Source organism: Falco peregrinus, chromosome 9, assembly GCF_023634155.1.
Source record: "Falco peregrinus isolate bFalPer1 chromosome 9, bFalPer1.pri, whole genome shotgun sequence".
In the NCBI taxonomy this organism is placed as follows: Eukaryota; Metazoa; Chordata; class Aves; order Falconiformes; family Falconidae; genus Falco; species Falco peregrinus.
In genome coordinates this window covers 9,627,269-9,651,157 of record NC_073729.1, presented here as the reverse complement: position 1 = coordinate 9,651,157, position 23,889 = coordinate 9,627,269, and the positions used below count along the sequence as shown (strand labels likewise).

Below are 23,889 nucleotides of genomic sequence, written 5' to 3'. Positions count from 1 at the left end.
GAAATTTGATGAAGGTGCATTTCATGCCATTTTCAGATTGTTAATGAAAACATTGGGTGGCGTTTGCCACGGTCAATCTCAACCCCGGAAAACATGACTTGTAGCCACCTGCCTGTTAAACGTGGAACCTCTGAGCACTCTCTTTTGGATCGGACTGTGCAGTCAGTTTCCACTCTTTCAGCTAGGCTGTATCTACCCAGCTTGCCTACAGAAACACCAAAGGAGCTGGTGTCGAGAGCCCTGTTAAAGCCCAGGTAAATGAGATGTGCTGTTCTTTTCTCAGCTACAGAGCTTGTTACCATAGAGGTTGATCTGTTTTCCCTTGGTCAGCCCGTCCTTTCTGTTCTTCAGCAGTCACTTTCTTGTTCTTCATCTGTCTGGAAATGACATCTGTGAGGACTTGTTCCCTACAGTGTGCCCTGTAGACCCCCTGAACCTGTTCCTTTCCCTCTTTGAGGTGTTTCCCAGGGGGTTATTTCTGTTTCCCCAGAAAATCAGTTATAATTGACAAGGTATCTATGAAAGAGATGAAGTTTCCCAAGGGGAAAACTTTAGGGTTTAGAAGTTCTCTTTTCTAAGACGATGTCAGTGAGGGGTTTAGCTTAAATAAAGATTCATTGTGCTATCACCTCCTATTCAGTGGAAAATTTTCAGTGAGCCCTACTTCCAAGTCACATTTCGTCAGCCATTGTTTGTTCAACTTCTCCTTAGTGAACTAGACCCAGGATCTTTGGTAATTGATTTGAACTGAGCATCGTATCTTTTTGCATTTCAGAGGATAGATATGAAATTCCACTTCTATCCAAACAATATTTTTCTAAAGCGACAAACAGATTTTTCAGTGAATCACTTTACTCATAGAAATGTGATTTTTTTTAAAAAAAAGGTGTTAATTCCTGCTAAGTTGTAAAAATGGTATAGAATGTGCACGCTGATGTGATAGATTTTTATTAAAAGTATATGAAATTAGAAGATCTCATGGAAATTAGAGAAGAACAGTAAAATTAAATCAAGCAAGATGAATGCATTTTTACGTTTGAAAGTTTGTGACAGTTTATAATCTAGGAGAAGACGCGCTGCTGCACACAGAATGAATGCTAGAATGCCTAAGTGTGCTGTGTTCTTGTGAAATGATTCACTAATAGATAACTGGGCTATACTGGAATATTGCATCTATTTTAATAGTTCTTCTAATGTTTTAAGCACTTTTCTGTTGTTCCTTAACTCAATTAACCAGGCTGTCTGTAAAGCTGTTTATGGAGTATCCTGTATTTATGTTTTGCAGTCACTGCGTAAGTACTTTGCTCTACAAGGGCTTTAGGAGTACGCTGGAGTTTGTAGATGTATTATGAATTAATTGCCCTTTTCCAGCTGAGTAGTTAATGGATATTGATCACTGTTCTGTCATGAATTACAAAGTATTCTATCATTTGAATGTTGTTTGTCAAATATTTTTTACAAATTACTGTGCAGGACCTTGTATCACAGCTGGTGTAGTTTAAGGTTTGGACAGATTCACTGTGAATGAAGCCCTGCTGTGAAATAAAAGTCAAAAGGCATCTTGGCATCCCAACCATTTCCTTGGGAGAAGATTACAGCCTGAGTATGTTGAACTTTATTGCCATGGGCCTCATGACAGTATTCAGAAACATGCATGGCATTTCTGTTAAAGAAACTCAGATGTGCTTAGACACAAGGGATGGCATTCTTGTGTTTATCAGTATCTTGCAAAATAAAAAGTAACATGTTTTTACAGTTTTGGGGTACAGTAAAAATATGGTGAAGAATGTGTAATTTATGCACATAAAAATTGAGGTTCCTGATTTCCTAAACATAATTTGTTACGGGAAAGAGGAAATGACTAATCTCAACCCTAGACGGAAATGTATTTATTGAGAAAGATGGGGGTGGGATGGGGGACTCGACAGCCCGTTGAGTAAAATGTTGTTTCTTGTTTTGGCTTGCTGTGAGATCTGTAGTACAGAGGGGCTGCATAGAGAAACTGTGCTGCATTTGTTAACTGGTGAACGTGGGGAGTACAGCAAAAGGAAACTTAAAAATCGATGAACGTTATGTGCTTGTGTAATTCCATCTAAAACACAGCAGTTGAATTCTGTCCCTTATAGCACTATGTTTCAAGGAGGGACAAACCTATGAGAATTCAGGGCCAGGTAAAGACCCTAAATATTAAGCTTATCAGGATGTGAAATCCTTCTAAAATGGAATTGGATCTTCTGGTACCTGGAATGGCAGGCCTACAACATCTTGCATCCTATTGCTGACAATGATAGGTTCCTTGATGAAATAATCACTATGAAAGCTTCTAGTCAGGCAGAAAGACCATAGAGTCAAAACAAATTGGTGAGGATTTTTCTGGGTTGGATGAAGTTCCTTTGGCTTCTGCATTGGCACTTCTGAATGTAATGGCCATAGAGGATGAAGAAAGTATTATATCTGGCATAATTCAGAGCACAGGTGAAGTCTAATGTGGACTTTGTTGAGTTACTGCTGTCGGATAGTTAACCAGGTAGCAACTGGAGAACTTGCTCCTCAAAAGGCCAAAGTGTGATTCTGGTCAGTGTTAAACCTGGAAACAATAGACAATAAGAGTGTACGTTTTTGGTTTTATTAACTGAGAATCACCACAACAGTGCTTAAGTAGAACAAAAGTTAAATTAAAAGCTTGTGTTAATGAGCAACCTGTAAAATGTGCTAGGGTCATTTATGAAGAGGTGGTTTTGTGAGTTAATGATTTTGAAAGGCTGTATATATCTTACCAAAATGAGAAGTTGTAAAAGTAATGAGAATTACATAAGGCAGTATCTTCCAGGTTTCGAGTGTGCTCCTACGGTTCTGCTGACAGATAAGTTCGCAGGTAGTCAGCTCTACAGGCCTCCTAGGTATGTCTGTCTTCCATCCCATTTCTCAAGTCCCAGAAAAGTTGCATTTAACAAAACTGTAGCTGTTTCAACAAGGTTCGATTTCACCTTTGGTCACAAAAAACCCCCAACTTTGCTCCCCTTAAAAAACAGAGCAGTGGTGAACAGTTATGTTAACTTCACTAGCAAAAACTGTATAGGGATGTTAGAAAGAAAGTAAATGTACATTCATTTTCACTGAAGAAACAACTGTGCTTATGATTCCAATAAGAAGATTCCTCATTTTCCTTTGGATTTTATTATATGCTGTTAGTACTAAGTAACGTAAGTTATTTGTGTCCTATCTGCATTTATTCCAGCAAAATATGTCATTTTGACTACTGCTCCAGATCATGGCTTTATCTGTGGATTTAAAACTTGTAGTCTAAGTACTTTTAAAAGTTACACTGGAAATTCCAAATATAACTGTGTTTTTTTCACCTTCCAAGGCAGCATATAATTATACTGGAGATAATCAGTGTACATTGTGAAACTGTTGATTTATTTACTTGGATTTTTAACTCTGCTGAGGTTGAATATAAAGGACATTGATCTTGACATTGATTAACATGGAATAGGTTTTCTTTGATAAAAATTACCATTTTTAATAGTTCAACTGCATTAATACTGTATTTACATATGGATATGTAAACTTTATTTAGCTTATCTAGTGAAAATGAATGATTTTTCTAAAATCAACTCATTAAAATCCAATTCTAGTTTTGAACTACATTGCAGTTCTACACGGTAAATCCCTATTCCTTTTAACAAACAAAGCACTTTTTCTAAACTGCGCTGCTGAATTTTCTTACTACTTTAGACAAAAAGAATAGTCTTGTGCTTTAAGTTTGACAGTTTATATTTCCAAAATACAAACTGCATGAACCATAAAAATTTCATGATGCAGTAAAACTCTGCCCACATATATCTGTAACAATAAGGATTAAATCCTGGCACCACTACAATAATCTGCTGAATTTAGAACCAGCATTTTACCTGTAATTTGTAGCCCCAACATACAGCGCACGGTTTATGGTTACCTTACACATGCTGACTTAACAATTCTTGTCTTAGTGCTTTAAAAACACATATGAGACTGAAGTTCCTGGCATTTTTTTCTTGGTTCGTTATTAGCTTAGTCTTACATAGTGATGAATGCTCTTGGTCTTCAGGAAAATTGACAGCATTCAATACTTCTCAAGAGGGACAATGAGGCATTGAAGGTCACGTTAGCAGTATTTTGAATAGAGCATACATGCATCATACTGTACTGCCAAAAAAGTACGCAATTAGAGCTGCTGTGTTTAGCTTTCTAGTTTGAATGCCTTTACTGCATGCTACGTTCATTTCATGCAATAGTCAGGCCTGTGGGTAATTCTATGCATTTATAGTGCTGCTGAATGTAAAGCAAAATTGGGTCCCCAGTTTTCAGCATACTTGGATTCCTGTAGATTATTAGAAATGTGTCTGTTTGAAAAGCTTGATGCCCAAAGCAGAATGTGGTTAAACACAGGAAACGTACTGTATCAGCTAGTAGTTAATGAGAGGCTATCAAGATGGATTTAAAGAGAAAATTGCACTCCAAATGTTATCAGGTATTTAACATAGCTCTCCTAGACTTTTATCATGTGACTAAGAGAAGACATAAAACCCAAAGCATCAGTTGTTAGGTACTGCAGCCTGTTCAGGAAGGTGTGTAAGCTTGAGCTTAACTGTCACTGACTTTGCCTTGCTCTTGTCAGTGAGACATCGCAGGGCACTGAGGGGCTTTGAATGTGGGCCTGCACCTTCAGTAGCAGATCAAGGAGGAACCTTTCCCTGGGCTGGCTGTTCATTGCTAAGTGGTATTGCTAGTGCTTAAATTGTGGAGGCCATCTCAACTTAATGATGACCTACAGTACCATGTCTTCCAAACACAAGTTTGGGTCAGTACTTGTTCTGAAGCCAAGGGTGAGGAAGAGAATTGCTTTTCCGCTCCAGTACCAGCAGCCTAAGCCACCTACCAGATTCCAAAAGCCGTCAGTGCCTCACCAGATACTAGAAGTCCCACGTGTCCATCCAAGTGGCCGAAATCTGTAACTACCTAGCTGTCAGTTCGGCAATGCAATGACGAGATCTAACTGCCAAAGTTTTGCTGCATATTTAAACTGAGTGGAACATATAAGTAAATCACATGTGTGTTAACAAAGTAAGTAATGTCAGGAAAAACATTCTCATTTCATTATTCACCTGTCAGTTCAGTATAGCAAAACTATTTTAAATGTACATGAATTCCTGTAACGCTTCCAATCTGCTACAGAGATCAGCAACTATCTGAATATATGATCAGTATGGCCAGAACAGTGTGCCAGGTCTTCACTCCCTTAGGCATGGATTCAAAGCAGTACTTTGCACATAGCATGGTGGAAGTCCACAATTCACTGTTAAAAGGCATTGTTTTTAGGAAACTAATTTGCTGAGAATACTTTTTGTCCCCCAGATGTGTTTCACTTAATTTTGTGCAAATTAGGGGGAACAGCTTTAATTATTTTATGATATTTGGTTTGTCTACTTCTGTGGCAATAGTAAGACATATTTTTCACGATTGGTAAAGACATTATTAAATATAAGGCAGCTGGGTTGCTTTGTTTCAGGAGTCTAGATCAATTGCATACAATACATATATGACATTTCCAGTGCTTTGAGAAGGTAGGATTTCAGTGCAACATACCTGTTAACTACGGCATTCTGTCTTGCAACTTCAAAGCAGATAAAGACTTAATTAATTTCACTGTATTGTAATGTATTCCTAACTGAGGTCATTTTATATTTCTTGTCATGTGCTGGAGGAGAAAAAAATAGATACAGATAATACTTCCATACTACAAGTCCGGGGGGTACTGCTGACATAGAATATGTGGAGAATTTCATACTTGCAAGAAGGAATGGAAAAATAATCTACTGTGTTGTTTATGTGGTGATGATATATATCTTTGAGACATATGTTAGCTCTTGGAATATTGAGTGCTCTCTAAGTGAAGATACATTGCTCAGTTTTTGTAAAGATATTTTAATGTATGTTTTGGGTAAAAGCCAAAGCTCTTACAAATAATTTGAGCTGAGGGATTAAGTAGATAATGTGAAACAATGAGGATGGATCATTTTATACCTGGTTATAAATAGGCACGTACAGAAATAAGATACGTATTTCTTTGAAAACTGTTGAGCATTCCTAAAGGTTGTAAAGTCTTATTTTAAATTGGAAGTTTTCTGATTAAGTGAAAAAATACTAACAATATTTATTGTATATTTATATCAAACTGCAGATACCTTCTAAATTCTGAATGGGGGTTAAGGATATGGATAACAGTAGGAAATAATGCAGAAATTGAAAATGAAAAGCAGCTGAGCCTATGTCCTTTAGTCTTACTGTTCTGACATCTTACTAACTGATTTGGGGGTTTATATACGTGTCGCAATACTGAAAGGCATCATTAAAACATACATCGAGTTTCTCAAGTGTCCGCTTTTCTTACCGTTTTCCTCTGCCAGATTGGAATGTGTTACGAAGTGTGAGCACTTGCACCCCTTTTGTTTTCCATGTGCAGTTAGTATACATGCATTCATGCAGTTAAGCACGTTAAAACCTTCAGTAACTGAGCAGAAATAAAGCTTCACATCTATGAACTTGTACACCTTTTCAGAATACATATGTAAGTAGTTTTGTAAATGCTATTCTATTTAACTGTGTATGGACATTTGGTATTCTGTTTAGGTTAAAGTAATACAAGGTGAAGTATTTGTTACTGGAAAATCATGAAGGATGAAAATGGTCTTTTAAAGTAATGAGAAGCAAAATAGTCTTCTTCTGATTAATTTTTTGGTCTATTGTTTTAAACCTGCAGTCCATAATCACTCAGCAGACATTTATGAAAGAAGAGTGAGATGAATACACAGATAACATCCTAATGATCATTAATATGATTGCTCCTGCAATGTAGATATTATCCTTCTGCTATCACAGCTGACTGGTGCCAAGTTTTTGCGAGCTGCTGTGTTTTAGAGAATTCTGATACGAGATGAAGGCATCAATGAGAAGTCTGGCAGAGGAACACTTGAGATTTCAATTTTGGAATTTGGTCAGATGTTGTAGACAGTTAACAGGAGTATGGTTTGAATTGGAGGGTGCTCATTATAAGAATGAATGTTCAAAATATTGAAATTAATTGTTCAAATGGATTTATTTTTTTTGCCATTCATCATCCAGGGACACAATGGTGATACATTTGTCTAGTAAGACTGTGTGTGTTATTGTGTTCTTCAGTGTTGGCAAAAAGAGCTAATGAAAAATAATCTAGTCACTTAAAAACAAAAAACTTTTTTACTGTTATTTTTTGTTCTATGTTTTTAAAAAAAAGTCTTAAAAATCCAAGTAGTTTGTTTTTTAAACATTAAGTTACATTCCAATTCTGGTTTCTTTTAAAAGACTTCTGGAATAAAATTGCTATTTTTATCAGTGTAATTACTAGTTGATTTACTTTGGCATACCCTTTTCAGCCTAGAGAGACATGAAAGACATGCTTGACTTTTGAATGAGGCATTCTAAGTCTGTGAAGAGAATGGGTTTTCATCTTCTTTTAAAGTTAACCTGTGCCAAACTTTTGTAGAGGCTGTGAAGGTGACTATTTTATATGAAATCTATGTCAATTTCATTATGAAAACATTTTGAAAACACATTCTTTGGTCATCACATCACTTCCATTTTAGTCAGATTTCTGTTGACCCAAATAGAAGCAAGCTACCTTTTTATTTCCTAAATGGTGATTACTTTCCTTTTTATATGTAAACTATGTTGGTGAAATTATATTTCAGACACGGGAGTGAGAAAGCTGCTAATACATTCCTTAAATGGGAAGAACCATAGCAATACGTACCTATAGAAATCAAGAGAAAACACCTATATGTACACACATGCACACACATAAATATATGTTATTCTTAAATGATAGCAAGTGATTAAAAGTCACATTAATATAGGAAGGACATCAGAGGGACTTCATAAGGCAGAAATGAAATTATATTGCATAACATTGAAAATGGTTTTGCTTATTTTATTCATATGTTTTTCTTGAAGGATTGTTCGTCTTCAGAAGAATATAGCATTGCTGCAGCGTTGCTACCCCTGACGACTGCTTTTTATAGGGTAAGTTTTTATTGAAAACCACTCCTATTTTGTATTATTTTACATTACTTACGTTGTTAAAATGAAGAAAGTGTTGACAGGAGATAGATGGTGGGTAGGAAGTTCATCATAAAATTGATTGATGTCAGTGGAAGTCCTTTAATAACCTATTATAGGCTTTACTCCAAAATTATACTTACTGATGTTCGATGATGATGATTATGATAAATTTACCCAGAACTAAATGCAGGTTTATGTGATGGGTTGGAGAATTATCACTGATTTATAGCTAGTCACTAAAATAATTGAAAAGAGTAATTTCTGATGTTATTGTGTAAAAACTATTTATTGGAGCACAGTTTTTGTTTAATTTGGCATGTTAAGCATTGGCCAAAAAGTACATGTTAGGTTTTCAGTGTGTGTAGCTGTTAACTTTGGAGAATATTGTGAATGGCTTGTTTTAACCGTAGATTATTTTTTTTTCCAGTTTCTTGTGTTGGTTTTTTCCTTGTCTTTTTTTGCATAGTGTTTGATAGTGATAAAATGCAATATCATAGAAATATGAAAACGTAAATAGTGGAAATTCTGCAAGCAGTTATTTCAAAAGCAGAACCTTTGTAGTATAGCTGTAGTTATTTCACTGTCCCAATACAGCAGCATTTTCATTAGGTCTGGTTAGCTCAAGGGCTGCTTCATAAGATGTACATATCTGGGGGCATGGTAAGTTCAGAACATGGATTTGGTTGCAATTAAATAATCTTTGTTTAATACGAATTTCGTTATGCAACCCAGTTTGGGAAATATTTAATTATTTGTAATTGCTATGTCATGATACTGCAAAATAGTAGTTACTCCTACAGTCTAGCTAGACATTAATAACGTGATAGAAATGACATGTGAAAGAAAAATATAACTTTCTGTCCTTCAGACAGTGTATAAGGCATTTATGAGTAGCCATAAACGAAACAGAAAGAAATTCCCATTTTAGCTGAAAAGGTTTCCACAATAAGCTGAGAAATCAATCAGTGCTTTTTAATTTAAACTATGCCTTCTAATTGAACAATTTCTGATTGCTTCAAACTAGAAATATAATCTATTATGACATTTTTAGAATAAAAAATGTAAAACTTTGCCATAGAACACAGAAATCTGCTGAGGATGAGAGCAATTTTGACAGTCTTATGATTACCAAGTTTCTTGAAATCCTATTTAAGCCAGTATTTTACTACATATATAAAGAATAAAGTTGTAGGTTTTCTCTCTTCTAGTCATTTGAACTGTGAAAAAGTTTTATTTGAATTAGATTTATTATAGAGCCATACATAATACCCCAAAACAGGAGTATTTTATTCTCTTACATAAACTAGTGTGGTGAGACATTAGATTTTTCAATACCAGCAAATAAACTTTCTGTCATCTTTAATTACAAGTTCATCTTTTTCTGTTGCCTCTCTTTTGAGTCCTTGAGTAGCAGAATCATGAGTTGTTTGACATCTGTTGCTGCCACTGTATTAATTAAGTATATAACTAATTTGGAGAAAGAACTAATGAGCCATAGAGATTTTCAGTTTCCCTGCTTTATTCTTGTGACTGCATTAATTCTGTATTGTGAAGACAGATTGTCTTTAGGGTTTGTTTCATTCTCTGCTGGCCAAGACAGTCCACGTAACTCTTTGCCTTGAGAGGTGCAAGAGGGGGTTGTACCAGTTTGGTTAGATGCCTCATTTGGTAAAGTTTGGTCAAGTGGGGCAGGGGAGAGGGCAGTAATTATTTTTTTTTTTTTTTTTTTTTTTCATGGACTATCGTGAGTGTTGAAAGAAGCTTAAATAAGTTTTCATTTCACAATCAAGGAGAGCAAAAAGCTGGACTGAATACAGAATATCTCTAAAGTAATTTCTTCTATACACTTGTATTTTTGGTAGGAGTACTGAGTTCTCACAGCATTTCTCTCACAAAAAGTTCTCTGAATTTTTTTGTGCAATAACCTAGTCCCATACTTACTATTTAAGACTAAAACTGTACACTTGGGAAACTCTGAGTCCCTGGATGTAAGAAGCAGGATGACTTTTTTGTAATGTTCCAGAACTGAATTAAAAATTAAAGTAACCTGATTATTCACTTGCAAAAGCCAGCTGTTAATGCATAATAGAAAAAGAATTTTGTATTTCCCAGATCTAATCCTCAGGTTCAGCGATGGCCCCCTTTGGTATGTCCCATTAGATAGAATTCTTTGGCAAAAGTACTTATTTTGGTGTAAAAGTATTCATACTAAATGCAAACTGATGTGGTGTTCAGAACATGAGATCAGTAGGCAAACTTTGCAGTGTTTAGTTGAGGTTAGCAGTTTAAGGTTCTGTTTGGAATTTGAGTAAAAATGAAACTTTTGGAGCATGTTTCAGCTTCTCTAGAGGTTTTCAAAACTGTATCCTAGACTAGAGTCGGTATGTTCTACCTGGCATGAACCTCTGTAGAACATTTTGTTCATCTACATCAGTATTCTTAAATTAAGAAAAATGGGTGTCATTTTTCCACCCTTCTAACATCTATGTAACCCTTTGGAAGGATTCCTACTCTGGAATTTAGCTCACACTAAATTAATGTTCCTCTTCCCCTGTTTCAGGGAGAAATCATATCAAATCTTGCTGCTTTACTTTTCTCCCTTGAGCTTCATGCTTTATAATGTATTGAAAGTTTCTAAGTTCTCTTTTCACTGGATTTCCCTTTTCTGAAATCTTAGATAGAATGATTAAAGTTTTGTTGCTTAACACAGCATATTGCTGTTCTGTTTCTGGTAAGTCCTGAGGAGTTACAGTTGTAGTTTAACTAAAATTAAGGTCGTTTGGGGGATTGTTTCTTATTAAAATACCTTCAGGAAAGCTCGTATGTTTGCATTGTCAGACTATGTCATAGCCTTTTCTGCTGAGTTGCTTGTCAGTTTTATTTATTTACCGTATACAGTGTAGTTTGCGCACACGTGCTCGTGCATGCACATGCCCTTGAAGCTGCGTTTTGTTTTTCGGGGGGCAGAGCACAGGTATTGCAATACTGTTGCTTCAGATGCAAAACTGTCTTACCTCAAAGTGTGACTCCCTAAATGTGGTTGTGTTTATGCTTTCCAAAAAAAGTGAAGTAGTGCTTGACAGTGCGTACTTGTTTTTATTGATGCTTCTGTTATCAGAATACCATATTTAATGCCAGCAGGATATTAAATACCATTTCACCTGGCTCTGTTGAAACTGCAGAGTGTTATTGGTGGCCAGGAACGGGCAGGAATTGTGAATCTAATAGTGACGCAGGTTTTCATTTGTGTGTGCATTGATGTTACTGTGCAGCTGGTATTCCAAATCGTGTTATCAGTGAGAAAGCCTGTAGTACATCTTAAAAACACTATAGAGTTATGTCAGTCAAATACACATTTTACCATCTATGTTTCCTATAGCATTCAAATGGGAAATTAAAATGGGATTTCATGTCACAGCATTTCATTGTTAATGTATTTCCTGTTGTTTCTGATGAAATAATGCGAAGAAGTTACACAACACCACAGTTCCTTTATGAAAGGACTATGTGTATATGAAACACTAAGTTTTATTTTATTTACTTAACACAAAGCAGAGCACTAGTAAAACAATTACCTGTTCTTCCTAAATAGCTTTACTGTACATGGCCACACATAGTGCAGACACATAGTGTTTGAGGTGTGTAGATAATGAGAAAGGTGTGTTTTCGTGTGAGTCCAGCAGATAAAACCAAGAAACTGAGTAGTAGGAGAAACATATTCCTTGAGTTGATGTTGATAAGGTTCTGGAATGGTCTTCTCATGAGGTAGGCAATGCTCTAGCCTTGAGGTATTTTAAAATATTCTTGGGGAAACAGTGAAAAACGTCTAAAAGGAACAAGCTTGCATGATCTAACAGGTCTTGTCTTAATGTCTTTGCCTTACGTGAAGATTATAGTCTAGGGTGTTTCTGCATACATCTAACTAAAATAGCAAGAAGCATCACTGGTGTACAGCATGCTATCAGCTCTTGGAATGTCTGGTGAAATTTCAGAGTTCCAGCTCCTGAAGTCTGGTGAGTGATCTGTTGTGAAATTTGATCAGGCAGGATTTGATCACACTCTAACTCATAGCTGGTGGGATTAAATTCGTAGACAGGATGTCAGTACTGGTTGCATATTTGTGGACTGGACTAATAATTGAATTTTTCTAGAAAAAATAGTCACAATGCTTTTTAAAAATTTTAAATATTGGACGTGAGCTGTAGCAAAATGTGACTCATCAGTGACAGTGGACTTTGGTGTGTACTGTTAATGTCACAAAAACAAACACATCTTTTGCTTCTGGGTTAGAAAAAGGTTTTAGTTTACCATTAGTAATACTGTTGGAATTTTGTTTAAAATTGAAACAATATAAATACAATTTATTTATACATGAAGATAAAAGAATTTTTCCGTGTTTTTTTGGTACGGATGACCCGTGGTTATTCAGTATGCAGTCATTTTTTCTCTGTATAAAATAGAAATGTAGTATTCCCTGGTGCTGCAGAAAATTTCTACACATGGGAAGAAAGAACAAGATGAAAAGAATGTATTTTAATTATATTTTTCTGATTAAATAATCATAATTTTATGAACTCATCAAGGAAGGCAGTTTGACTATCATTTAATTGGCCTTGTCAAATTCACAGGATTTGGATACTTGGTTTCAATTATGTCTCTCTGCCACGGTGGCAAGATGTCATGTAGACTACACTGCATTTCTTGAAGGTCTAGTACGTGGCAAGAGATGACCAAGGGCAGGCCCCAGTTTCAGTCTGCCCACTGGACAACAGGCAGAGGGAGCAAAAGCTCCCTTCCTCAGCGCTGTTCCATGCCAAGTCACAGTCAGAGTCTGCTTCTCCATCTTCCCTCCTTTGCAGCTAAGGTGATGTTTAGCAGTCTGATCAAACATTCTTGAGTCCCTCAACCATTGGAGAACCTGAATGTGCAGGTTATAATACAATTTTATCACTTTCAGAGGATCTTTTCCAAAATTTTATTATTAAAATTCTGTGCTTAAACTATGTACAATCATCTGTGTTCCCATACCTTTCTAAGGATTGTCTACCACGTTACATAGTAGATAGTAACACACTTGCAAATTTTTCTTATTTGGCATTCAGAAGTGACAGTTCTGATCACCTGTGTTTGAATAAAGGAAGTGGCATCATAACAATATACTATTCTGAAAGTAGTTAGTTCTGTGTAGAAATGATGCATGGACTTCTTTATTTCATAGATGAGCATCTCTTAATAATTGCGTTAGCCAGAGCAGTATTATTTTTCAGAATCACAAGTATTTCCTTTAGACTTTCTAAGTTTTTAATGGCTTCCTTTATCATCTTGGCAAGAAATTTTGTCTGCATCCATTAATTCTCTTCTTGTATCTCTATTCTGCCAGTTCCGATGCTATCTGAGTCTATAAAAATGTTTTTGTGACTGGAATTGTATTAAATAATGTTATATTTAATACTATATTTATCCATTGTCAGAATGGTAATCCCTTAAATGTAGAAATACATTAAGTTGCCTGCTTAAAAAATGGCAAGAACTTGCCTGTGTCATATAGTGGATGCTATGGGAGAAGCTCAACCATGAAAGAAAATATATGTAGGCAGACTTCAAGTGGTTCCTACTTTCTGCATAACTCTTCTAAAACAAGCAGCAGTGAATTTAAGGACTTCACTCAGGAGAGAGGAAAGCTTTTTCTGCAGTACTTCAAATGAAGTAATAGATATCCAAGGAACGTGTATAGCTTTCATCACTGGATTTTGCTGTTCTTTCACTGTGGGAGCCCTAGTGCCTCGTTGTATCGGCAGAGATTGTCATGTTTCAACTCCAGATACCAGTCTGGTTTGTTAGGAGGAAGTGAGTGGTAATGCTGGTGCGAAGTGTAGAAGGGCATGGTACACACGCCCTGTTTTTTGCAGGGGCAGCGTTAGATGTTATCTTTTCAGGTGATTCCTATTTTGTAAGGAAAAAATACATGTTTATCCTTTAGGTTGAGGCCAATTCCTAGACTTACGACACCAGTGTACCTTAAAACACCATGCAGTATCTTTACAATATAAGATATTTTTTAAAATCTTAATTTAATATGTAAATTGATTTTCCATATGTCATCTTCTTAAACAGTTCTTCATTCAGAGATCTTACTCATTTTGCACATATTCAAGCTGTCAGGCAAAAGATTGATTAAGGGTATTTTACTGTTACCAAAGGTGTATATTAGTATTATTGGCATTACTGCAAAACCCAGGAGCCCTAATTATGGACCAGAACTGCTGGTCTTGCTTTCATGCAAAAGATCACAAAGATTAAGGTCTTTATCATCAAGAGCTTATAAGATGAATTTGAAAAAAAGCACTACTACTTGAAGCCAGGCAGTTTGAGGCTCCGTAAGGAAGCTGTAGAGCAGCCTTTAGTCATCACTATTGTTAGTGATTCTGTCCACTAGTAGGTTAACTATGGCTGAAGTTTTTATAGATATGACACAAAAGCAGTATTTGATTGAATTTTGACAGAAGACAATGGTTGCTTGGCAGGTGCTTATGAATATGAGTGGGGTCACGGAAGAGCGTTGTAAGCTGATGGTCAAAGTTCTGTCAATATTTCTGAACACCTTCCCAGTCAAGAGTTTTTATTACATTCATTAAAACTTCCTTTCATATAAAGATTACAGTTCAGCAAATTGTATTTTTAAAAGCAAACATACTTAAGTTAAAACAGGAATCAGGGGATTCTTGTTAGCTATGATTGAATGGTTTTGCAGTATCACTTGCAAACACAGATGCCAAAACGCTGTCTTTGATCCTTAAGATTTTAATTAGTGTACTTTGGATTTGAATGGATACATAATACATATCTGTAGAACATATTTTATGTCCTTGCAGGTAGAGCATATCTCTCTTCCAAAACTATATTTAAGCGGAAAAAAAATCTGGAAGAAATAAACCAGGAAAGTATATAATATGACAGTTTAGCACGGAGAGACTAATTAGAGGATTTTTTTAACATGTGACTTTACAAGGAATTTTGGAAAATAATTACAGTAGTAACTTTACTCTGTTGAAGAAGCTTGCTTTCCCAGAACGATAACATCATGAGAAACATTGAAGAGAACTCTGCAATCTGCAGTTTGTTTCCTTAGTGGTTTATGGGAGGAAGTACTTGGTCAGGAAAATAAAAAGGACAACCACCTCCCCAATTAAAGTAAGATAAATGTTGCAGTAAATGTTCAGTTCCGTACCAGAGAAACGGATCCAGTATCCTAGGAAAAACAGAAACCTTTCCACTGTATTCCCCAGAAGCACCGGATTACATAATTTGTAACTATTCCTGATCCTAATTGAACTCATTTTTTAGCCATGATGACTAACAATTTCATTACAGACCATCTCTCTATATTGTTGTTATTTCTAAGCGGGATTACAGTGTTACAGAAATACAATTCATTTAGAATTTTCAGCATGAAAGAATTTCTGGTGGTTTAATTAAAATGTCTGGTAAAGCTTCTGATCTTGAAGTGAAGGACTGTAAATCTGGAGGAACAGTCCCATGTGTCTTCCATGTCTGTAAGTTTGAGTTCACCTCCTGATCACTATGTCCTTATTCTAGTAGAATGGAACTTTTCTGCATGAAAGTACAATTCCTTTTATTGAATTCTGTTTCATCGGGGCATTATCATCTGTCATGAGTCAAGCAGCATTATTTTATGTTTCCAGAAGACAGCAAATGCTTACAGATGGTAAAGGAGATAAGCTGCTGATAATTTGTGTATATTGCCTGCTTTTGTGTGAAGTTCTGTGTTGCCATCCTAGATATCTCATCAACAATTTAAACTGGATGTGACCAAAGAATTGGGATGTCACAAATGCTTTCCTGTCTTATGGTTTTCCCCTTCACTCATACACATTATTATTCTCCCTGTGATTCAAGCCCATAGTTGAAGTTTGTATCTACTACTCTTTGTTTTCACCCACATCCCTGCATTTTATCCACTTAGTGCTGCTTCATCCTTCATAATAGCTGCTACAGTTGAAATTCTTGTTAGGATCCTCTTCTTCGCTTCCTGTGATACATCACTGGCTTTCTGAACTTGTCAATGCCACATCAGCTCTTTGTCGTTTATTCAAAACACTCGTGCCAGTAAGAATTTACTAGGCAGACGTAGTTATCCTCTTCCTCATGCACCCCCTGTGCTGTGTCTGGATCTTATAATTGGGCAGAGGTTCCTTACTGTATCCTGCTCTGTAATGCACTTGCATCCAGCAACTCCACAGTCATTTTCCTTGCCTGTTGATCAGACTGGATCTTAATTTAATCTCTCTAATGACATACTTCAGGGTGCAATAGGTTCTGGTTTCTTGTCCTTACATTCAGAATTCTTCATGATACTGCTCTTCCTGGTTTTGCCCATCCTCTCTCTTTCACCTTCTGAACCATGTAGTATATATTTAGTATCACCAAGATGAACCTACTACTGTTATATTTTTTTTTTATAAATTTACAATTTATATTCTGTGCTGTACCCTTACATTTTTCAACTGTATTGCTCATCCTATTCTTGAGGACTACCTGAGGATTATTTTTTTAGTAGTGTCTTCAGATAAGGGAATGCTGAATATTGAGAGAACTTCAGAGAGAATTTTACCACTGAAGACAAAGAAAACTGCCATGGGGGAATGAAAATAGTAATTAAAGAAATACGATAATGAAATGGCAGAAGGACTTAAAAAGAATTACTTTATTATCCTTTGGGGGATTATTTAGGTGCTCGATTAACTTGGCTTTAAGTTTCATATCAGGTCAAATAATTTTAAGAACCACTGTTACAAATAAAAACATAAACTTGTGACATTTACAGAGTTTATTTCTTTGTGAGCATAGACCTGGATAACAGCATAGTTGCTAGGGTGGGTGTTTTGAGGGTAGAGCCAATACCACCGTTCCAACGCTGTCAGAGAGGTGCCCCATCACTGCAGAGTCAGCTAATGCCAAAGGCGTACAGTGACGTTTTAGAAATTTTCAAAATAGCTGTAACAATTTCAAAAACCCTTCAGATGATGGATTCAACACTGCAACTGACAATTTGTGAAATCTGTAACTTAACTAATGGATTTAAACCTTGGTGAATAGTCATAGTAATCTCTATAATGAAATTAATCTTTAAAAACCCAAAACCTAACACTTTAATGTACTGTAGATAGGGGTGGAAATCAGCATATTTCTTACTCACTTCTTGGAACTTAATTGCCATGTAGAACTGTGAAGTTCTGGTGGGAAAACGTCTTCTCTCTTTTGCAGGTTCTGCACATCATTCTAGATGATTGTAATTGCCTTAATGTGTTCTGTGTATATCAGAACTTTGTAAATCTCGTTATCTCTTTAGAGAAAGGAAAAGTATAATACTGTGTGTTATTTAATGTTACATGTAAAGTTGTATTAGCACGTATTTGTCTTGATACATCTGTATAGAAGTCTGGGATACTCTGTATGGCTTTAAGTGTTGTGTAGTAAATTATACATGATCTTCTGGAACCTGGGATTAAAGATTATGAGTAATTAGATGTTTTAAGTAATTTTTGCCAGAAAATGTATACAATAAATAAAGCTCCATCCAGAATTACATCCCAATTTTGCAAAATTCTAGAATTCTATTGCCCTCTGCTGGTTTAATATACCTGTCTGTGATTTGGTAGCACTGAATTATAAGTGAATTGGCCTTTCTTCTATTTTTCATGGTGAAATAATCGTAGATAAACAACTTAATGAACCACTTTGCTACTCACACCTTAAAGTATATTAAAATATAAATCAGTCTTGAGTCCAATCTTGATTAGTGGCTTTTTGAAGGTAGGAGAGGTGGCAAATTGTTTTCTTTTTTGTTGATTAGGTTTTCAAGTTGGAGAAGAAGCTTGATTTGGTATTTCATCTTTTTTTTTCCTAAAGCAGTAAAAATCAAAACAACAACAAAAAATAATAATAATGGAAGCATCACAGTTCTTAACTTTATGCTTTTATGGCCTTTACCCACATTTGTGTGTACAATACATGTGGGTATAATTTTATATTTTAGACCAAATGAGAAAACCATTTATTGAATTGAATTGTTTGACTGATATTGTCCATGCATCACTCAGACTTGAAAATGTATTCATGTACACTTAACGTTTGCTTGAGTATGTGTATGCTGTGGTAAATATTGAGAGAGATGTATATGCATGGTGTGGTGCAGCGGTGTCTGCAATATATCGATAAGCCTCACTCCTCTCGGTCTATGCGGGTTGATTCTATGGGACTTTTTGAACTTAGGGGTGTCTGTGTGGGCACAGGGTAGATCTGAATGCAGGACTGGCTCATGGAATATGTTTGCATGCAGAACATGGTTTACATAGTCTTGGGGGAGGGCAGTGTGTTGCCTACAGCAAGTGCTACCCACTCATGATGCGAAAACAGGTATCGCTGAATGTCTATATAAAGAACCCTCAGATGGGGAATAGCCCTTTGAAGTAGCAGTGTCAGGATGTCCAGGATGATCTATAAACTTAGCAGACTTCCAGGGAGAACCTTAACCAGTACAGGAGAGGTAGTGCTGCGATCTCCTTTGTTATGCGAGGAAGATCCTTTGGTGTTTTCACAGATGTTGCAATAGCTTTCTCCAAAAGTCAAGCAGATAACCCATAGCACAGTGATTACTCCAGAAGCTGAGGAGGAAGCTGTTCTTTGCCTCACCTCTTTTCCTTCCTCTTTTCACCAAAATTATCCAAACCAATAACCTGGGATATAAATTGGAAGACAAAAATCCAGTTCATTTCTGAAGTAAACTGGATTTCTCTAAAAAATAGAGTACTGTGGAGTTTGCTTCTTCATTTCCATAGCCGAGACATGTGGCAAATTCCTGTGAGAAAAGAACAGTCTCGCATACATTTATATTTTGTTTTTCCACTCTCTTTGTTTTGTAACTTTTTTGCAACTTCACAATTGATAGATCCTTTGCTTTGCTAGAATAAACTTGCTTTCTTCTTTAAGATTTTGTGGTGTAAAGGATAATGACTGCTGAGTGATCAGCACAAGCATACCTTTCTTCTCCAGAAACAAGGAATTTAAATATATTATGTCATAGAGAAGCTCTTTGACGACCTGTACCTCACAGTTCAATTTGGGAGTCCTGGCATTGGTGCACATCTTTTGCTCAGCTGCAAATAACATTTTCAGGTTCAGAAGTATCCAGTGTCAGGAAACACAGAAAAAATTCTAAGCAGGTATTATCCAGTGCTACTCAGTAAGGTGGAAATAATTTAAGGCTAATTCCTGAACTCAGAAAGTTGGTATAATCACACATAGCAAGTCCCGGATCTACCTTGGGTTTTCACAAGCTGTAGAATGCAATTCAGTACTTTGATACGGGTGATGTCTGTTTCATATGTAATTTGGGAGGGGAATGTTTGGGTTTTTTGAAGGGCCATTAATCTATTGAAAGAACTTGGTGTCCTTTGCAGAAGTTAACTCATTTCCTGTTAGTTATTACAGTTTACACCTCAGTGCTCAATTTACAATTTACAAAAATTACAATTTACAGCTCAGTGTAAGCTATAATACAGACAACTTCAGAATAAGGACTTTATCAGTTCAGAACTATTTTTATTATTTTCTTCTGGAGTCTTTTTTAAGCTGTCCACCCCTAAATCCTCCCTTCTAAGTAGGAGATTCTTTTGTTGCCTCCTATGTTCATTCTGTCTGGCAGAAATGAATTATTGGGACAGGGAGAAAGAGCTGTCCTATGGAAAGAAAGGTAAAGATTTGTTTTATATGTGTAGTATTGCTTGATGCCGAACTACTGTTTTACTTAAATTGGAGAAATACTGAGCAAATTCTTTTGAATACAACAGTAAACATTGGAGCCCTTTTGATATATTAGATTAGTTTCCATTCTGGTCAAATGGGCTCACTGAGCACTCCCAGGGTAGAGAATATAGACACTGCAAGCTTCATGGAATGCTTCTATTTGTACGGAGTATTTTAGTCCATGGATTTGGACTGCATAGAAGCAGCAGTGTGCTGCTTAGCGTTGGTATTCATACTGCTTTTTTACAAACCAACCAAGTAAAACAAACTGAGAATCCAGTGATTTTTCCCCAAAATAACTGGCAGAGCTTAGTCTGGAAAATCAAAGTCCTAACTTTGATTCTCTGCTCTAGCTGCTATCAGGTTTTACCATTTATTTCAACACCTGTAGGTGATGAGAAGGATAATGTCTATGATGGCTTAGCTTTTTGATGGATTTTCTTTCATCCTTTTGTAAACAAACTTTTTTTACTTTGCCTAGGAATTACTGCCAGGGTTGATTTGTGGTGTTATATTTGAACATAAATCTCCATTATTTAAAAATTGTGGGTTTGTACATGGCTGTTCACGGTTTAAAATTATGAGCACAGGAAGAGCATCTCAAAGCCCCTCGGCTTTCTGCTCATGTTTGTCCCCATGTGAAAATCATTTCATTTTTATTTCTGTAACACTATTACTATGGACATAGGGTTATGAGTTTAAACTTTCTTTTTGGCTTGTGTCAAAGATCACCCCCTCTTTACCTAGTTTACACAATTACCTGATTTGGGCTGAGGCATCAAAGGCAGCTAGACAGGTTGATATAAAATCATTCTGTTGTGTGCCATTTACTACAGAAATTGGCATGAGTTAACTATACCAACTAGTTAGGCTTGAACAGACATTTATCTTTTTCTTCCCTCTTCCTTTTCCCCCCCTTATGTCGTGTTCCCTTTTTGCAGCAGTATTGTGACTGGGAATTACTGCCAGTGAAAAAAATAAAGCCATTCCATGACTTTTACTTGGATTTATTCTTTAACACTCACTACCACTTTTAAGTTGTTGACCATATATATATATATTTTCCTTGATTTACCTTTCATCCCCATTCCTCTGTAACACAAGTTTTGTGCATCTGGATTTTGAGTCAGGTGAATGATTGGGCCAGAACCATTCTGTGGGCCCTGTGTTAATTACCACAGTTGAACAAATTAAGCCATTTTAAGCTAGCTGTATACACACCTACAAAGGGTGAAAGATAAGAAATGTGTACAGCACTTAAAGAATAAAGATTACTGTAAAGGAGCTGGGAGATAGCTGTACAGGAGGATAGATGTTGTCTTGTATATTTTTTACTTTAACATTTTCTCATGTTTTTGCAATTAAAAGACTCGATTTCGTGTACAGTTAGTTGTCCTGCTAAGTAACAGGCTTGACATAGTCATGAGTTAGTGTAGATTTTGTATGCCTTTGATTTTTTTTTTTTTTTTTTTTTCAAGGGCTGCCCAGCAGTCAGTCAAAGCTCAGGACTGTCTCAGCTGTTCTGTGATTTAACAGCTAGATCGAGCACTGTGTGATCCGCAATTTCCTGCGTCATGACTGAAACGTGGTGATATGTTAGACAAACCAACTATCTTCTGCTTAAGTCTGTATTGAATAGACATTATCATGTTTAATGTAATTTGAATCTTCCACACATTCAGATTTCTTAACGGGTTATCAAGAAATTTTGATGAAATTCTGCATGATTATATACAAATTGTTTTGCTGACGTTTTGCTGGTTAATCATGAGATGGTATTTCAGCTGGGTACATTTTAGTAGCATGTCACATGTCATTTCCTCAAACATAGTACTTTGAAGGACCTCTTCCTGATAGGGAATGAATACATGGCACATGATCAGGACTTTTAGTTCATGATGTACTTGGAAGAGCATAGCACGGAAAACACAGTTCGAAGAATTGCAAAACCAGAGATCTGTAAACCAGACTTTAAAATTTTCAGTTGTAATTTCCTAGCCTTCCACTTGAATGCCTGGGTGCCTACTAAGGAAGTATTATATTTACTGGCTGTTGTGTACAACTGTTACAATTATAAATATTAAATCAAGTGGTATTCTTGGTCTACAGGAAAGTGGTTTATGACATAATCACTAAAGTAAAATTTAACTTCTAGATATAGGATATATTTCAGGTATGGGTAGTATTCTGAGTGAAAGTCATGAAACGAGGCACCCAGTAATGTACTTTATTCTTCAGTTCTATTGCAGAAATAATCATAGGTGGGTGTTTAGCTTACCTGCTTCTTTGCTATACACAGTATACAACGCAAATTTTGTTGTGGCCTTCTTTTTTTTCAAAAAGTAAGAATGTATGATGTAAGACGTAGTTCTTCATTATTTAGGTCATTGAAATAAATTTCCTCTCGTTGTATGTGGTTATCAAGAATATTGAACAACTCACTGGGAAACTCGTACTAGCTAAGTAAAATAGACCTACTTGAAAATAATGATACATTCATAATGAGGAGTGCTGTTAACAATTCTGGTTTTGTTTGAGACCTTATAGGGATGCAGTCCCTTGTGACTTCAGAGAACATACACAGTTTAGTACTCTGTCAGGAGCTGGATTTGGGTCATACAGTGCAGTAGGTAACAATGAAAAGAACAATTTAATCTGCTGCTGTTGCAAAAAATGCAGCTCTGGAAGGACTCAGTTGCCACTTACAATTATTTTACATTTCATTACTGTAGTTCTGACTTTTAAATAATCAAGAAATAATTTTCATCTGTTTGAATACTGATTTCTATGTTGTAGGACTAGGTTATTAAAAATACTGTATTTTTTTCAAGAACATTTTATATTAGAAATATGTTTGGAGCTATCAGCTGTCATCACAGACTTCTTCCTCTTGAGTCTCGTTTTCTGCTGTGAATCAAGAAGGTGGTGCCTTCCACTTATTTACAAGCTTCTTGTATGTTCATTTCTTTTAATGGCACAAAACTGGAGATATAATTTCTCCTTTGCATGTTGTAGTACAGAAGGGTATATATTGCATATTTCAGTTGGTACGACTGATTTTTATATATATATATTTCAATATGCAAGCCATAGTCTTTAAAGGAAATGAAATAATAGGACTAATTTGTCAATTTTGCATATTTTCTGCTTTCAGAAATTAGCACCTGGTGTTAGTCAGTTTGCTTACACCTGTGTACAAGACCATCCTATCTGGACTAACCAGCAGTTCTGGGAAACAACCTTTTACAGCAACGTGCAAAATCAAGTTCGCTCCCTCTACCTAACAGCCAAAGATGACAATCATGCAGTACAGTTGAGACAAAAGGTAGGAAAATATATTAAAGTAAATATCAAGGTGGTATTTTTCTTCACATTTCAATAGTCTCCTAAGTTATAGAGAGCTGAGTTACGGTTTCTCCAATTTTAGATATTTTTCTTTCATTTTCCCCATATTAAACAGCGTGCAATAACATAAAAAAATATCTAATTTTTACGTTTATCTGCAAAGCATTATGATTTGATGTTGCTCTTATGATTTTTCAAGCAACCACTTTTTGTATAATTTTCTACACTTCTGGTATATGTTTTTCCTGAAAGTAGTACCATATCGTATGGCAATGGTATAAAATAGCAACAGTTCTGTTATACAAAGAGCCTAAGCTAGCAGCAAGCAGTTCTAGGGTCCAGTGTTAGATTATCACCAAACCCTAGGGTAGTTTTTATTGAATGGCACTCAGTCTGCATTATTAAAATTGGATAGACCTTCCAGAACACAAATTACCTGTCTCAGTAGGAGGAGACTACATGTCTAATGCAAAAATTGAAGTATAATGGGAAGGTTTGCAGCATGCTAAAATAAGATTTTTTTTAATTTTATGTTTAAGAAGGAGCACGTACACATAGTAAAAAGCCATCTGTAATCTC

General features: G+C 35.9%; 1 protein-coding gene across 5 annotated transcripts in view; it reads left to right on the top strand.

Moving 5' to 3' along the window:
* Window positions 1-23,889, top strand: part of SBF2 (SET binding factor 2) — a 255,203-nt gene that overhangs the window by 176,758 nt on the left and 54,556 nt on the right. For all 5 annotated transcript variants that reach the window (XM_055813899.1, XM_055813896.1, XM_055813898.1 and 2 more), the window contains exons 17-18: window positions 8,032-8,100; window positions 23,120-23,290. In XM_055813899.1, the coding sequence (XP_055669874.1) occupies window positions 8,032-8,100; window positions 23,120-23,290 (240 nt within the window). The remainder of the gene's footprint in view (window positions 1-8,031; window positions 8,101-23,119; window positions 23,291-23,889) is intronic.